Genomic DNA, 18,113 nt, shown 5'->3' with positions numbered 1-18,113 from the left:
TTTTGTTGAGGATTTTTGCATCTATGTTTATCAGTGATATTAGCTTGTAGTTTTCTTTCTCTGTGACATCCTTGTCTGGTTTTGGTATCAAGGTGATGGTGGTCTCATAGAATGAGTTTGGGAGTGTTCTGCCCTCTGCTATATTTTGGAAGAGTTTGAGAAGGGTAGTTGTTAGCTCTTTTCTAAATATTTGATAGAATTAGCCTGTGAAGCCATCTGATCCTGGGCTTTTGTTTGTTGGAAGATTTTTAATCACAGTTTCATTTCAGTGCTTGTGATTTGTCTGTTCATATTTTCTATTTCTTCCTGATTCAGTCTTGGCAGGTTGTGCATTTCTAAGAATTTGTCCATTTCTTCCAGGTTGTCCATTTTATTGGCATAGAATTGCTTGTAGTAATCTCTCATGATGTTTTGTATTTTTGCAGTGTCAGTTGTTACTTCTCCTTTTTCATTTCTAATGCTATTGATTTGAGTCTTCTCCCTTTTTTTCTTGATGAGTCTGGCTAATGGTTTATCAGTTTTGTTTATCTTTTCCAAGTACCAGCATTTAGTTTTATTGATCTTTGCTGTCATTTCCTTCATTTCATTTCTGATCTTATTTTTATGATTTCTTTCCTTCAGCTAACTTTGGGTTTTTTTTGTTCTTCTTTCTCTAATTATTTTAGGTGCAAGGTTAGGTTGTTTATTCGAGTTGTTTCCTGTTTCTTAAGGTAGGATTGCATTGCTATAAACTTCCTTCTTAGAACTTCTTTTGCTGCATCACATAGATTTGGGGTCATCGTGTCTCCATTTTCATTTCTTTCTAGGTATTTTTTTATTTCCTCTTTGATTTCTTCAGTGACCACTTCGTTATTAAGTAGTGTATTGTTTAGCCTCCATGAGTTTGTATTTTTTTACAGATCTTTTCCTTTAATTGATATCTAGTCTCATAGCTTTGTTGTCGGAAATGATACTTGAAACAATTTCAATTTTCTTAAATTTACCAAGGGTTGACTTGTGACCCAAGATATGATCTATCCTGGAGAATGTTCCATGAGCACTTGAAAAAAATGTGTATTCTCTTATTTTTGGATGGAGTGTCCTTTAAATATCAATCGAGTCCATCTTGTTTAATGTATCATTTAAAGCTTGTGTTTCATTATTTATTTTCATTTTGGATGATCTGTCCATTGGTGAAAGTGGGGTGTTAAAGTCCCCTACTATGGATGTGTTACTGCCGATTTGCCCTTTTATGGCTGTTAGTATGTGCCTTATGTATTGAGGTGCTCCTGTGTTGGGTGCATAAATATTTACAATTGTTATATCTTCTTGGATTGATCCCTTGATCATTATGTAGTGTCCTATGTTGTCTCTTCTAATAGTCTTTATTTTAAAGTCTATTTTGTCTGATATGAGAATAGCTACTCCAGCTTTCTTTGGTTTCCAATTGCATGAAATATCTTTTTCCATCCCCTTACTTTCAGTCTGTATGTGTCTCTAGGTCTGAAGTTGGTCCCTTGTAGACAGCATATATATGGTCTTGTTTTTGTATCCATTCAGCTGATCCTGTCTTTTGCTGGGAGCATTTAGTCCACTTACATTTAAGGTAATTATCAACATGTATATTCCTATTCCCATTTTCCTAATTGTTTTGGGTTCATTATTGTAGCTCTTTTCCTTCTCTTGTGTTTCTTGCCTAGAAAAGTTTCTTTAGCAGTTGTTGTAAAGCTGGTTTGGTGGTGCTGAACTCTCTCAACATTTGCTTGTCTGTAAAGGTTTTAATTTCACCATCAGATCTGAATGAGATCCTTGCTATGTAGAGTAATCTTGGTTGCAGGTTCTTCTCCTTCATCACTTTAAATATGTCCTGCCAGTCCCTTCTGGCTTGTAGAGTTTCTGCTGAAAGATCAGCTGTTAACCTTATGGGGATTCCTTCGTGTGTTATTTGTTGTTTTTCCCTTGCTGCTTTTAATATGTTTTCTTTGTATTTAATTTTTGACAGTTTGATTAATATGTGTCTTGGTGTATTTCTCCTTGGATTTAACCTGTATGGGACTCTCTGTGCTTCCTGGACTTGATTAACTCTTTCCTTTCCCATATTAGGGAAGTTTTCAACTATAATCTCTTCAACTATAATCTCTTCAAATATTTTCTCAGTCCCTTTTTCTCTTGTTCTTCTGGAATCCCTATAATTCAAATGTTGGTGCATTTAATGTTGTCCCAGAGGTCTCTGAGACTTGTCCTCAGTTCTTTTCATTCATTTTTGTTTATTCTGCTCTGCAGTAGTTATTTCCACTATTTTATCTGTGGAATAAGAACTTATCTGTTCTTCTGCCTCAGTTATTCTGCTCTTGATCCCATCTAGAGTATTTTTAATTTCATTTATTGTGCTGTTCATCGTTGCTTGTTTCATCTTTAGTTCTTCTAGGTCCTTGTTAAATGTTTCTTGCATTTTGTCTATTCTATTTCCAAGATTTTGAATCATCTTTACTATTATTATTCTGAATTCTTTTTCAGGTAGACTGCCTATTTCATCTTCATTTGTTAGGTCTGGTGGGTTTTTATCTTGCTCCTTCATCAGCTGTGTGTTTTTCTGTCTTCTCATTTTGCTTATCTTACTGTGTTTGGGGTCTCCTTTTCACAGGCTGCAGGTTCGTAGTTCCCATTGTTTTTGGTGTCTGTCCCCAGTGGCTAAAGTTCGTTCAGTGGGTTGTGTAGGCTTCATGGTGGAGGGGACTAGTGCCTGTGTTCTTGTGGATGAGGCTGGATCTTCTCTTTCTGGTGGGCAGGTCCACATCTGTTGGTGGGTTTTGGGGTGTCTGTGGACTTATTATGATTTTAGGCAGCCTCTTTGCTAATGGGTGGGGTTGTGTTCCTGTCTTGCTAGTTTTTTGGCATAGTATGTCCAGCACTGTAGCTTGCTGGTTGTTAAGTGAAGCTGGGTGCTGGTGTTGAGGTGGAGATCTCTGGGAGCTTTCGCCGTTTGTTATTGTGTGGAGCTGGGATGTCTCTTGTGGACCAGTGTCCTGAAGTTGGCTCTCCCACCTCAGAGGCACAGCATTGACTCCTGGCTGCAGCACCAAGAGCCTTTCATCCACTCGGCTCAGAATAAAAGGGAGAAAAAGTAAAATGAAAGAATGAGTAGAAGTAGTAAGAAAGAAAGGAGGGAGGGAGGGAGGGGGAAAGGAAGGGAAGAAGGAGGGAGGGAAGGAAAAAAAGAAAGAAGATAAAATAAAATAACGTAAGATAAAATGTAATAAAGTTATTAAAATAGAAAAAATAATTATTAAGGAAAAAAAATATTAAAAAACAAACAAACAAAACACGGACGGATAGAACCCTAGGACAAAAGGTGGAAGCAAAGCTATACAGACAAAATCTCACACAGAAGCATACACATACACACTCACAAAAAGAGGAAAAGGGGAAAAAATCAGAAATCTTTCTCTCAAAGTCCACCTTCTCAATTTGGAATGATTCGTTATGTATGCATGTACTCCACCAATGCAGGGTACATCAAGTTTAGTGTGGTGTTTTAGTCCGCTGCTTCTGAGGCTGCTGGGAGAGATTTCCCTTTCTCTTGTTTGTTTGCACAGCTCCCAGGGGCTCAGTTTTGGATTTGGCCCCGCCTCTACGTGTAGGTCGCCACGTAGGCGTCTGTTCTTCGCTTAGACTGGATGGGGTTAAAGGAGCCGCTGATTCGGGGGCTCTGGCTCACTCCGGCCAGGGGGAGGGAGGGGCACGGAGTGCGGGGCGAGCCTGCGGCGGCAGAGGCCGGCATGACGTCACAGCAGCCTGAGGTGCACCGTGCGTTCTCCCGGGGGAGTTGTCCCTGGATCCAGGGACCCTGGCAGTGGCGGGCTGCACAGGTTCCCCAGAAGGGAGGTGTGGATAGTAACCTGTGCTCGCACACAGGCTTCTTGGTGGTGGCAGCAGCAGCCTTAGCGTCTCATGCCCATTTCTGGGGTCCACGCTTTTAGCAGCGGCTCACGCCCCTTCTCTGGAGTTCCTTTAAGCAGCGCTCTTAATCCCCTCTCCTCACACACCAGGAAACAAAGATGGAAGCAAAAGCCTCTTGCCTGTTGGACAAGTCCAGACTTTTCCCCAGACTCCCTCCCAGCTAGCTGTGGTGCACTAACCCCTGCAGGCTGTGTTCTTGTTGCCAACCCCAGTCCTCTCCCAGCGCTCCAACCGAAGCCCGAGGCTCAACTCCCAGCCCTGCCCGCCCCGGCGGGTGAGCTGACAAGCCTCTCAGGCTGGTGAGTGCCGGTTGGCACCGATCCTCTTTGCGGGAATCTCTCCGCTTTGCCCTCAGCACCGCTGTTGCTGTGCTCTCCTCCTCTGCTCCGAAGCTTTCCCCCCTCCGCCACCTGCAGTCTCCGCCCATGAAGGGGCTTCCTAGTGTGTGGAAACCTTTCCTCCTTCACAGCTCCCTCGCACTGGTGCAGGTCTTGTCCCTATCCTTTTGTCTCTGTTTATTCTTTTTTCTTTTGCCCTACCCAGGTACGTGGGGGGGTTTCTTGCCTTTTGGGAGGTCTCAGGTCTTCTGCCAGCATTCAGTAGGAGTTCTGTAGGAGTTGTTCCACGTGTAGATGTATTTCTGGTGTATCTGTGGGGAGGAAGGTGATCTCCACGTCTTACTCTTCCGCCATCTTCCCGGAAGCCCTCTTCTAACTGATTGTCAAGTATCATATATAACCTATGCATATCCTTGCCCGTATTTAAAATCATCTTTAGATTTGTAAATACAGTGTAAATACTATATAAATAGTTGAGAGAGCACACCAAATTTAAGTTTTGCTTTTTGAAACTTCCAGATTTTTTTAATATTTTCAATCCTTCGTTGGTTGAATTTGCAGATGCAGAACCTGTGGATACGGAGGGGTGACTGTATCTATCCTTTATATAATTTCCCCAGAACCTTACTTTTTGAAAGAGTAAATATTTAAATAGAGGAAAATGATGAAATAACCCTCCTCAATAAAAATGCACCTCCCTTTCTTTTAGCACATGATCTGGGTTTCATAGCCTCTCTGGAACTGCCTATGTCCCTTAAGCTACTGAATTAATTTTAAACTTTAGTAAGTAATGTTCAAATATCATTCCCATTTTTCCTGATGAGGTAACAAAGGCACAGGAGTGCTATGTAACTTGCTCAAGTTCATGGAGCTAGTATGTGGTAGAACTGGGATTTAAATCTAAGCAGTCTAGTTCTAGGTCTATGCTTGTAACCACCATGCTATACTGGATATTCCTGATCTATATATTTGACTCTTATTTATGTCATACAGTCTCTGATATCTGATTCCTGTATCCCAACTCGGATTTAGGTTAAACAAAGGTATGAACAATTATCTCAAGTGATGTTGTAAAATTATCCCAGAAAAGCAGACTGATTTTAATCCACTCTGATCTTAAAATTGGTAATGCCACATGTACTTATAAGAGGAGAAGGAGGAGAAAAACGGAAAGAGAAGGGTGAGGAGGAGAAGGAGAAGGAAAAAGGTGGGGAGGAGGAGGAAGAGGGAAGAAGGCTGCTACAACTTTCCCAAAGTAGAAAATGACTTTAGTCATCGTGGGAAAAACACCCTTGGATTTCATACTAAGCCTAAATCTACTAATTATAAACAAAATTATTTTTCAACAAAACTCTACCTAAAGAATGTTGCCAACAGGCAATATTTATGTATTTAGCAAATATGAGCCACAGGAATAAACGACTCAATACTAGGCTGAATATTTGATCAGAAAATGTAGGGCCTTCCTGCAAAATCAAAGGGCTTAAATGATATGAAAATTAAATAAAAATTCAACGTTTTATTAAGTTTAGAGTTCTGTATGTACACTGTAAATATATAATGCTGTCTACTTTAAAAAAAACCCTATTGTATTTGTAGAAGTTTAAAATATTTAATCAGGGCTATTCTCTCACACGGTCAGTTATAGGTGGATTTCTTGTTTTCAGGCACCAAAAAGTTACTTTTGATAGTAAATAATAAAAAGAGTCAAATATCTAGTCTCCTATTATGGAAATTACTCAAATCTAACAGTAGAATTTTGTTCCACAACTTGAACAGAAAATATAATGAGGCAGGCTATAGGTGTGGGAACGTATAGTGATTAAGGTTATGAGTTCTGGATTTAGTGATTAAGTAGCATCATGCTATTTGAGTTGGAATCCCAACACCTTAGTATTAGCTGTGTGATCTTCAGCTAGCTACTTAACCTATCTTTGTCTAACTTTACTCATATGTAAAATGGGGTTATTATAATAGTACTTTTCTGATGACAGTTTTTCTGAGTGTTAAATAAGATGATCTATGTAATATATTTGGCATAGAAAGCTCTTAATAGGTGTTAGTTGTCATTATCATCTTCATCAAAGGAAAACAAGACTGACAAGTTGAAAGGATTTGAAATTGTCTTGTCTGTATGGAAAAATAAGCTGAGAGTGATCTCTTATATTCACAGAATGTCGGAAATAGAATGAGGCTTAAAGATCCTCCAGTCCACACTTAAACATACCCACATCCCGTTTCTCACATGAGGAAACAAGCTCAGGAAGATGGCATGAGTGTTCATTATCATAACTGGCTGGTGGTATAGTGGTATAACTAGAAGTAGAACCTAGGGCTCTGGACTTCAAGCACAGAACTCTTTCCACTATATTATGATAGTCACCACCACCCCTTCCCCAGCCTTCAGTTATTTTGTTATAAGGAACATGGGGCTATGGCATAGAGGGCATAAGTACAAAAGATGTAACTATTCATTAGATTTAATGATTTCAACATGAAGGATTTAGGGAAGCTCTGTACAGATGAGTGATGCTGAAAATTAAACATTGATGTAGGTTATCAAGAGAGAGATTTAGATTTCTATTCCTGAGATGCCTTTAAAACTAAGACATCCTCTTCATTCATCCATTCATTCATTCACAAACATTTTTGATCACTTCCTGTAGAATAGGCAATGACTACTTGTGGGATGACTTGCTGCAATCCTGCCTAGCGCTAGATGCCACTGAAAGTAACTTCCATCATCAAGACAATGTTCATTTTGGACCTTTACTCACCCTACTTACATAATTCCGTAGACTTTCAGGGGAAAAGGGTTTTCTTTAGCAAGTTTTTCTGAAATTAATATACCTTATATTCAGATAGGTTTTTTCCCATCTTATGATAAGTCTAATACTGCTGTAATTTAAACTCATTCTGGTCACTGCCATACGTCTTAATCTCTTTGACCCATATTAAGCTACCACCTTAATATTTTACTTTTTGAAGTCATTCCATTTGTCCTTCGTTTCCATAAGGATTGTATGGGAAAAGCCACATTTGCCTAGATCAATTCTAATAATGAAGGCTCAGAACAATTAAGTAAAGCATAATTTGTGGAATTAATGTACCAGTTTTCCAAATATAAGAAGATTGAATCATTTCTTCATTTTAGCACTAGACTAGTCTTTGTGTAAATACACCAATTTGCCTTTTGAATATCTGCTATCTTGGCATCTGAGTAAAGTAACTGCCTATCAATATATGCCTTAAATATGTAAGATACATACACACACACACACACACACACATATTTGTGTATGTGTGTGTATTCTTACTTGGGTTAATTTCAGCAAGTTTATAAAACTTCTCAGTACACTCTTTTATCTTAAAAGTTACTCCACATAGCTAGTGAAGTTTCATTCTGTTTAATTTTCTGATGTCATCATATTTGAATAGGATAAAGGGAAGGGGAAAGAACTACCATCTATAGAACCAGGTACCAGGCAGTGTGCACTAACTGTATTCTCAAAATAACCCTAGTATTACTAGCTACAGCCTAAAAAGGCTAAAAGTTTTCATAAAAGCATCTTTCACACATGAGTAATTTTACACTTGCTGATGGATGTGGAATTGGCATAGCCATTTGAGAAATCAATTGGGCAGTATGTATTAAAATGAATAATGCACATACTCTGTGCTCTAGTAATTCCACTTTGTGGGATTCTAGAGAATTACTCACATTGCACAAGGATGCTCTTTGCAGCATAGTGGAAACCTGGAAACAATTTTAAAAAGATAGATAAATAAACTATCAAACAAACATTATGGAACACTATAATTTAAAATAATGAATTAAGACATTAATCTATAATATGAGATATTGTTAGGCTTATATTGCAGAATAATAAAAGCAGTAAATATTATTTATACATATATGTATAAATATGGGTAAGAGATTTGAATGAAGGGAGGATGGTTAAGGGAAGATTTTTGACTTTATAAATTTTTATGTTAGAGTGTATTCATGCACTGTTGTATAACTAAAAATCACATTTTTTGTCTTTCTGAACTTATTCCTGTTGGATCTCTGGGCCAAATCCACCTGCACTTGGTTGTATTTGTAACCATTTTCCTAAACTGAAGAACACGTACATTTTTGGTCTAAAGTCTTTAATTCTGTGCATTTGTCTGAGCAATTATCCTCAGCTACCAGCAGGAAATCTGGGAACCTATTCAAAGTCTGCCTAGAAACATTAAGCTTGCAGTATTGCTGTTGATGTAACAGAGGGAGGAAGGATGAAAATGTTACAAGTTGAACCAAAAGGAAAACCACAGCATGCAGAACATTTGGCAGTCTGAGTAAATGCACAGTCCTGTTTTAAGAACAGCACGTTACACCTACATTATAGCTATATTTTGATATGAGTCTGTCAGTGTTTCCCTTGTAAGTCTGTGATTCTGGTTTTTAATACCTCCTTGATCTGAAGAAAACACTATTTTTATCGTTTTAGGAATATATCCTGGAGTTGTGTCAATTGGTTGTAAATTATAGTAATGTATGAAGAAATTGAGTAATGCTGTCGACTCTTTGCACACTGATAAAGTTATGTAATTTGCTGATCTGGGAAAAATGTTAAGAATGCCAGCATAATCGATAGAGTGAACATTTTATCTAAACATTATCAAAAATCATACTCTCATCTTTATGGATCATTCTTTAACATTAGAATCTACTCTTTGAAATTAAACTAGAAGCAGATCACATGAAGCATAATTAAAAATCAGCTTGAAGTAATATAAGAGCAGTAGTCTTAGTTGTTTTCAAAGGTAGTTTCCTATATTGGTTTCAGATTTTTTTACATTTAATGTTTTTGTTTGTTAAACTTTAAATCTTGTTAATTGCAGACATACAATAACATTGGGGGATACATCAGGCGAGTTCTCAAAAAAGCAAAAAAAAGGATGCAAACTAAAAGTGAAAGAAGTATGTACTGTTATGAAAGCATTCTAGAAATTATTTTGCATTAGATTACTTGCAATGCTGACAAAGGAATTGGTAATGTGCTCTTTGGAGAGATGGACATCATCTAAGAAAGCACTAAATAACGTTCTTATTTCTGACAAATTTGGATTATTATAAAAATAAAGGAAATAATAATACCTTAAGGACGTAAGACTTTTTTTTTTTTTTTTTTTTTTTTTTGCCGTACGTGGGCCTCTCATTGTTGTAGCCTCTCCTGTTGCAGAGCACAGGCTCTGGACGTGCAGGCTCAGCAGCCATTGCTCACGGGCCCAGCCGCTCCGCGGCATGTGGGATCTTCCCGGACCGAGGCACGAACCCGTGTCCCCTGCATCAGCAGGCAGACTCTCAACCACTGCACCACCAGGGAAGCCCAAGAACCTAAGACATTTAAATGACACTGCTCAGTAACAGTTTCTGAACCCCCTTTTGTTTCTATCAACAGGAACTTCATTCTACAACTCTGAAAATATCTACTTGTGCCCCAAGCACTGTACATATAACCCCAAATATTGAACAGGTAAAATAAGATATGGGTTAGATCAGATTACTTTCTTTTTGTGTAAACCTTGCTTGTCTGTTTAAGTGATCTTTAGGCCCTCATAAAACTTTACACATTCACAAAAATTCAGGAACATAAAACTGGAAAGGAGAGCCTTACATATGAAAGTCAGCTCAGCCCATTATAGGAATGTGAAGCAAGTGCTGTGGATTGAGGTTTTTCAATTTCATTATCTACTCAATCTGATGGCTTTTGTTTGAGTGCAGTTTATTTTTCTCCAAGGATCTCCCACTGATTATGTATATTTTAAGGGTCTTTGATCTGAGCAGAAATGAAGTACCTAGATCTTGGATTGAGTGAGGACGTGGCTTTGTGAATGATAATACTGTACATTTATATCCAGAAAGAATAACTTACAGGGTCAGAACTAGCCCTTCTCCAAGGTGCATGATTTGAAAGAAACACAAGTTCAAGTTCCCTTAACCTTTGTGACCTAATAATCCCACTTTTAAGATTATTTTTGAGTGTACACATTATATCTCCAAAAGGTAGGTACCTGTAATAATAATTAAATACCATATTAACAAATATGTGTTTAATGAGCTAGTCCCACATATTAAAAAGTAAATTCTGAGTAAATAAACCATATGACATCTTAAGTTTGTTAGTACACAGGAGGGGAGTATAAAGGCTGCAGGATTTGGAAGATAGGAGGGAGAAAGATACTGTTCTGAGAAAACATGCCTGCCCAGACTGAAGTGTCACGATGTGAACTTGAATAGTGAAGGGACAAATGGACAAAAGCTGGTCTCTAGACCTGGGGTACAGTGAGGAAAAGGTGATATTATGCAGAACAAGTAAGATTATCAAAGAAAAGTTTGCCTACCATGTACCAATTCGGCCTGGCCTAGAGCTAGGTCAGTTAGAGTCATGCATTTATTCAGCGAACATTTGCTGACTGCCAAGTGTGTACCAAATATTGCACAAAGGTGAATAGGAACCAATCACTACTCCCAAAGACCTCAGACTAACATGGGTCACACACTAACAAAATATAGGACAGTGGAATAAAGGTTACAACTGAGTTAAAAGTGGAGCCCCATGGGATGGACCACCAAGATAGGATTAGCTCAGAAAAGTAAGTCTACTTAAATCACAGAGCTGTTCACTACACTGAAATCCAGTCATAAAATTGTATTTACTGTTATTTTTCATAATAAATGGCTCTATAATTAAGTTTGCTGTAAATTTTACTTCTGACAAAAAATGTTTTTTCTAGAAAATTTGGAAATACAAAAGAACATAAAGAAGAAAAAATAAAATTCACTCATGACCCATCCCCTACCCAGAGATGGTACTCTTAGCATTTTGTTGTGTTTTCTTCCATTCAAATAAAAAATTAAGATCATACCATATATGCAGTTTTATATCTTCATTCTCATTTAATCTTACATAATGTTATGAGTTTTTAATGTAAATTTGTATTATCAAGATCATTATTTCGATGGCTACATATTTCAGCTTATGCATGATTATTTAATCTTTCCCCTCTCCACAGGAAAATGCTCCTCCTACTGTGCCCTCATCAGCATTATTATTTTAACATTTTCTCAGTTAAAATATGGTATTCTTTTGTTATGTTTACTTGATTCTTAGTTTGTTTGAATAATTTTTGTTGTTTGTTAATCATTTGCTTTTCTTCTTTTCTGCTTTCATACCGTTTGCTCATTTTTCTATTAGTGTGAAGATTTTTTTTCTCACCGAGGTATAAAACTCTCTTTATATTAATGATACCACTCTTTTTCCATCCAAAATTTACAAATGACTTTGTTCTTGTGTTTTGTCTCCCTTTTAACATTATTTATGGCCCTCGCCCACCACCACACTGAAGATTTAAATGTTTAAGTGTACACACACACAGTTTTCTCTTTGCGTCTCCTTTCATTTTTTAAAATATAGGATGTCCTTTCCAAACAGAAACTCTGATTAATAAATATTAAGCTATATTTTCTTCTAATCATGTGGGGGCATTTACAATGAAACAAATATTTTGAAACTCTCATCAAATATAGTTTGGAATGTGTGATGAATTACTATGCAATGAGTATAATAGAAATACCTAGCATGGTGCTGAGCCCATAAACACACTCCTTCATGTATGTTTTTCAGACTGAAATTAACCAAAACATAAATTCATATGTCATCATTTATGTAAATGGTTTTTAAAATTTCACTCTGAAAATTGCTCCCTATTATTCTGGCTGCAAGGTCACTAAATAACTATGATTATATGCAGCTTTTATCTTTTCTTCACAGGAACTCCATTCTCCAACAGTGAAAGTCACTACATATCCGCAGACCACTATTAGGCAATATGTAGTGCAAAATCCTGAACAGGTAAGCTATATCATGCAAACTCTTGTCACAACCTAGTAATTCCTCAGAAGTTGATAGCTTAAACAAGAAGGGTGAGTCAGCTACTAGATTCCTAATATCAGACTGTTGGAGTTCTTCGTTATAAAGTTACTTTCTGATTATTAATATTAACAAAGTCATCTTTAGCTCCAGACAACCATGTGCCTCAGAGATGCAACAGTTCCAAGTAACATGGAAATTGTTGGGTTATAAAGTCTTTCTGCTTCTATAGCACCACCCTTTGTGCACTTTGAACCAAAGAAAAAAGGGACAAAGTTCTTTCACAGGCTTCATATAAAACTATCACCTGTTGCATTGGCAGTTGGAGTCTTTAGTCTATTTAGATTTGCCATTGAGATATGGGCTAGGAAGAAGAAAATGAAAAGTCAAAAGTTCAAAAATGCCTCCATGCCTTTGTTTCCTACAGTGTATGAACTTTTGTGCCTAGAAATGAGGTCTTTTGAAAATTACATTATTATATTTTCTACAAAGATATTTAACTTTATATTATACAAACTAGGATATTATTCTTTGATTCATTTTGAGGAGAAAATTAAGAAAAATATTTTTCCCATAGTAATAAGCCTTCCTCAACACATACACACACACACACACACACACGGCCTTATTTTAGCTGCAAAAGGAGGTTCTTCTATGGGGTTATAAGGACAAAAGTTTCACAAATAGAAACTGTGCCCCGGATAATACCACAATTCTTTGCTTTTCTCTTTATTTTATTTTTCTACTACTGCAGGAAACAGTTCTCTCTCTCAAAAATAAAACTGATCATTTTCTTCAGCTGTGGAAAACAAAGGGTTAAATTAGGGTAACACACTTGGTACTAGTCTAGTTGAGTGGGAAGTACATATTAATACTATACTTCTGCTTGTATCTATCTATCTCCCATCTTTTTTCTTTATTCATTTAAAAATTATCGTCTCATGTCTCTTTAGCTAGAGAGGCTGTCAGTTGTGCACATGCGCATGTGTGAACCTATGAGCTTACAAGCTCTGTGTTGGAGGGGTTGATTGTTTTGGACATTTCTTTGAGTTTTCATACATCTATGTAAAAATCAAGAGAGAATGTGATTATAGTAAAGCAGCTGCTTGCTCCTTTTGCAGAATCAAATGTTTAAGCAAAAAATCTGAAAAATGTGCGTGGGGGAAGGGAGACATGAGGAAGGCCTCGGAGATGAGACTGTGCCTCTTTCTACAACTTAGCCAATCACTTTATGCTTTCCCCTTTTTCCTCTCATTCTCTTTTTCTTCCTTTCACAAATAAACTGGGGAATATGCATATTTGAATTCATATTACACTTGACATCCCTGGCTCTCAAAGAATTAGTTCTAGATAGCACTTTTTTTTCACGATGTGAGAAGTATTGTGTTTGCCTAAGATATATCCATGGAGAGATTTTAAATATCGAATCATTTGAATTCCAGCCTTCTTTGCAAGTGATTCTTATGTGACTTTGGATGCATTCTTATTCTTTAGTTAATGAGGAAATGGAAGAATTAATACTTATTGGATATACACTCCATGCTAGGCAATTTACATATTTTATCTCATTTAGTTCTAAAAAAGTGAGAAAACAGCAGCACAGAGAAGTTATCATTTATTCAGTGAATTTTTTTCCCTCAGGTTTAATGGGTTTAATAAGTTTACCATTTCAGTTCCTATTTGCAGCACCCAATATCCTTTGCAATACCAGAAAGACCCATCAGTGGCCAACAGTAAAGTTCAGACCTCCAGAGTTTAAAAGTTCAGGTTCTCTGAGCATTCTGTGTTGCAATGGCACTTGTACAAAATTGGTACCTCCCTATAGTTGGGGGCACGTTAAATGTACCCGTGAAAAAATCTTTTTCCGCTAGAAGGGGAAGAAAGAAAATCACTTCTCAAAACCCAGCAGATCTAGCTGTGAGGATCTAGCTGTGAGGTCTTAACTCCTGTTCCATCTCTTCAGGCTTGTTTTCCTTGTAGTGCAGCAAGAGAACAAATGTAACCTGAGTTACAAGAAACAAGACAGTGATGGCTATAAAGGGAGTGACCAGGAGCAGCAGAGCCTCCTTTACCTCCCACATCCAATATATGTACTTCACAGAAAAACAAAAATAACAAGTCCACAAAATACAACAGCTAGAATTACAAAAACCCATTCATCAAAGGGTGGTGGAAGGCAGGAAGGGGAAGTGGGAAGATAAATGGCACAGGGAGAAATTCAAATCAGTCTAGGCATGGGGGCTGGCAAATGCTAGAAAAGAACTGCAGAAAAACCTGTGGTCCTTTCATACTCACTGGTGTTTAAAATCCATACTGATGTCAGGAAGATTCTGCCTTACCTGCACTGGAGACAAAAATCCCGATTCCTGAAAATGGCAGAAGAGTAGGACATGGAGATAACCTTCCACCCCACAAATACATCAGAAATACATCTACATGTGGAACAACCCCTACAGAACACCTGCTGAACGCTGGCAGAAGACCTCAGACTTCCCAAAAGGCAAGAAACTCCCCACATACCTGGGTAGGGAAAAAGAAAAAACAGACAAAACAATAGGGATAGGACCTGCACGTCTGGGAAGGAGATGTGAATGAGAAAAGGTTTCCACACACTAAGAAGCCCCTTTGCAGGTGGAGACTGGGTGGCAGAGGGGGGAAGCTTTGGAACCACAGAGGAGAGAGCAGCAACAGGGTGCAGAGGGCAAAGAAGAGAGATCCCTGCACAGAGGATTGGTACCAACCAGGACTCACCAGCCCAAGAGGCTTGTCTGCTCACCCCCTGGAGCGGGCAGGGGCTGTGAGCTGAGGCTTGGGCTTTGGAGGTCAGATACCAGGGAGAGGACTGGGGTTTGCTGCATGAACACAGCCTGAAGTGGGCTAGTGTGCCACAGCTAACTTGGAGGGAGTCCTGGAAAAAGTCTGGAGCTGCCAAAGAGGCAAGAGAATTTTTCTTGCCTCTTTGTTTTGTGGTGAGCAAGGAGAGGGGATACAGAGCGCTGCTTAACTGAGCTCCAGAGACAGGCGCGAGGTGCAGCTATCAGCGCAGACCCCAGAGAAGGGTGTGGGATGCCAAGGCTGCTGCTGAAGCCACCAAGAAGCCTGTGTGCAAGCACAGGTCACTATCCACACCTCCCCTCCTGGGAGCCTGTGCAGCCTGCCACTGCCAGGGTCCCAGAATCCAGGGACAACTTCCATAGGAGAGCACATGGCTCACCTCAGGCTGTTGTAATGTCATGCTGGCCTCTGCTGCCACAGGCTCCCCCACATTCCCATATCCCTCCCTCTCCCTGCCTGAAAGAGCCAGAGCCCCCGAATCAGCTGCTCCTTTAACCCTGTCTTGTCTGAGCGAAGAATAGATGCCCTCAGGTGGCCTACATGCAGAGGCGGGGCCAAATCCAAAGCTGAACCCCAGGAGCTGTGTGAACAAAGAAGAGAAAGGGAAATCTCTTCCAGCAGCCTCAGGAGCAGCAAATTAAATCTCCACCAGCAATGTGATCTATCCTGCATCTTTGGAATACCTGAATAGATAATGAATCATCACAAATTGAGGAGGTGGACTTTGGGAGCAAAGATATGTATATTTTTTTCCCTTTTTCTCTTTTTGCAAGTGTGCATATGTATGCTTATGTGTGTGATTTTGTCTGTATAGCTTTGCTTTTACCATTTGTCCTAGGGTTCTGTCTGTTTTTGTTTTTCTTTTTTTTTAGTATAGCTTTTAGCACTTGTTATCATTGGTAGATTTTTTTTTTTTTTTTTGGTTTGGTTGCTCTCTTCTTTCTTTTTATTTAAAAATTTTTTAATAATTATTTTTAACTTTTATAACTTAATTTTATTTCATTTTATTTTATATTATTTATTTTATCTTTTTCTTTATTTCTTTTTTTCTCACTTTTATTCTGAGCTGTGTGGATAACAGGCTATTTGTGCACCGGCCAGTTGTCAGGCTGTGCCTCTGAGGTGGGAGAGCCAAGTTCAGGACATTAGTCCACCAGAGACCATCCAGCTCCATGTAATATCAAACAGCAAATATCTCCCAGAGATCTCCACCTCAACATCAACACCCAACTCCACTCAACGACCAGCAAGCTACAGTGCTGGACACCCTATGACAAACAACTAGCAAGACAGGAACATAACACTCATTAGCAGAGAGGCTGCCTAAAATCATAATAAGGTCACAAACATCCTAAAACACACCACCAGACATGGACCTACCCACCACAGAGACAAGATCTAGCCTCATCCACCAGAACACAGGCACTAGTCCCTTTGACCAGGAAGCCTACACAACCCACTGAACAAACCTTAGCCACTTAGGGCAGACACCAAAAACAATGGGAACTATGAACCTGCAGCCTGTGAAAAGGAGACCCAAACACAGTAAGTTAAGCAAAATGAGAAGACAGAGAAAAACACAGCAGATGATGGAGCAAGGGAAAAACAAACCAGACCAAACAAATGAAGAGGAAATGGGAAGTCTACCTTAAAAAGAATTCAGAATAATGATAGTAAGATAATCCAACATCTTGGAAATAGAATGAAGACAGTACAGGAAACGTTTAACAAGGACCTAGAAGAACTAAAGAGCAAACAATGATGAACAACACAATAAAAGAAAATAAAAATTCTCTACAAAGGATTAATAGCAGAATAACTGAGGCAGAAGAATGGATAAGTGACCTGGAAGATAAAAGAGTGGAATTAAATACTGCAGAGAAGAATAAACAAAAAAGAATGAAAAGAATTGAGGACAGTCTCAGAGACATCTGGGACAACATTAAATGCACAAACATGAGAATTATAGGGGTCATAGAAGAATAGAAAAAGAAAGGGACTGAGAAAATATTTGTAGAGATTATAGTTGAAAACTTCCCTAATATTGGAAAGGAAATAGTCAATCAAGTCCAGGAAGCACAGAGTCCCATGCAGGATAAATCCAAGGAGAAAGATGCTAAGACACATATTAATCAAACTATCAAAAACTAAACACAAAGAAAAAGTATTAAAAGCAGCAAGGGAGAAACAACAAATAACATACAAGGGAATCCCCATAAGGTTAACAGCTGATATTTCATCAGAAACCCTGCAAGCCAGAAGGGAGTGGCAGGACATATTAAAGTGATGAAATGGAAAAATCTATAACCAACACTACTCTACCAGCAAGGATTTGGTTCAGATTTGAAGGAGAAATTAAAACCTTTAAAGACAAGCTAAAGCTAAGAGAATTCAGCACCACCAAACCAGCGTTACAAGAAATGCTAAAGGAATTTCTCTAGGCAGGAAGCACAAGAGAAGGAAAAGACCTACAATAATAATCCCAAAACAATTAAGAAAATGGGAATAGGAACATACATATCGATAATTACCTTAAATGTAAATGGACTAAGTGCTCTAACCAAAAGACATAGACTGGCTGAATGGAAACAAAAACAAGACCCGTACATATGCTGTGTACAAAAAGCCTCACTTCAGACCTGGGGATGCATACAGACTCAAAGTGAGGGGATAGAAAAAGATATTCTAAGCAAATTGAACTCAAAGAAAGCTGGAGTAGCATTTCTTGTATCAGACAAAATAGACTTTAAAACAAAGACTATTACAAGACAGAAAGGACACTACATAATGATCAAGGGATGAATCCAAGAAGAAGATATAAGAATTGTAAATATTTATGTACCCAACATAGGAGCACCTCAATACATAATGCAAATACTAACAGCCATAAAAGGGGAAATCGACAGTAACAATCATAGTAGGGGACTTTTACACCCCACTTTCAGCAATGGGCAGATCATCCAAAATAAAAATAAATAAGGAAACACAAGCTTTAAATGATACATTAAACAAGATGGACTTCACTGATATTTATAGAATATTCCATCCAAAAACCACAGTATACACATTTTTCGCAAGTGCT

The 18,113-nt window shown here is 38.2% G+C and overlaps 1 protein-coding gene across 1 annotated transcript in view; it reads left to right on the top strand.

Moving 5' to 3' along the window:
- The window catches only part of POF1B (POF1B actin binding protein), a gene marked incomplete at both ends in the record, with an annotated part of 100,388 nt that overhangs the window by 9,398 nt on the left and 72,877 nt on the right, over window positions 1-18,113 (top strand). The window contains 3 exons of the mRNA XM_079910980.1: window positions 9,725-9,799; window positions 12,098-12,178; window positions 14,520-14,696. Coding sequence (XP_079767106.1) covers window positions 9,725-9,799; window positions 12,098-12,178; window positions 14,520-14,696 — 333 coding nt within the window. The remainder of the gene's footprint in view (window positions 1-9,724; window positions 9,800-12,097; window positions 12,179-14,519; window positions 14,697-18,113) is intronic.

Source organism: Stenella coeruleoalba (assembly GCF_951394435.1).
Source record: "Stenella coeruleoalba genome assembly, chromosome: X".
Taxonomy (NCBI): Eukaryota; Metazoa; Chordata; class Mammalia; order Artiodactyla; family Delphinidae; genus Stenella; species Stenella coeruleoalba.
This window is presented reverse-complemented; position numbering and strand designations above follow the sequence as displayed.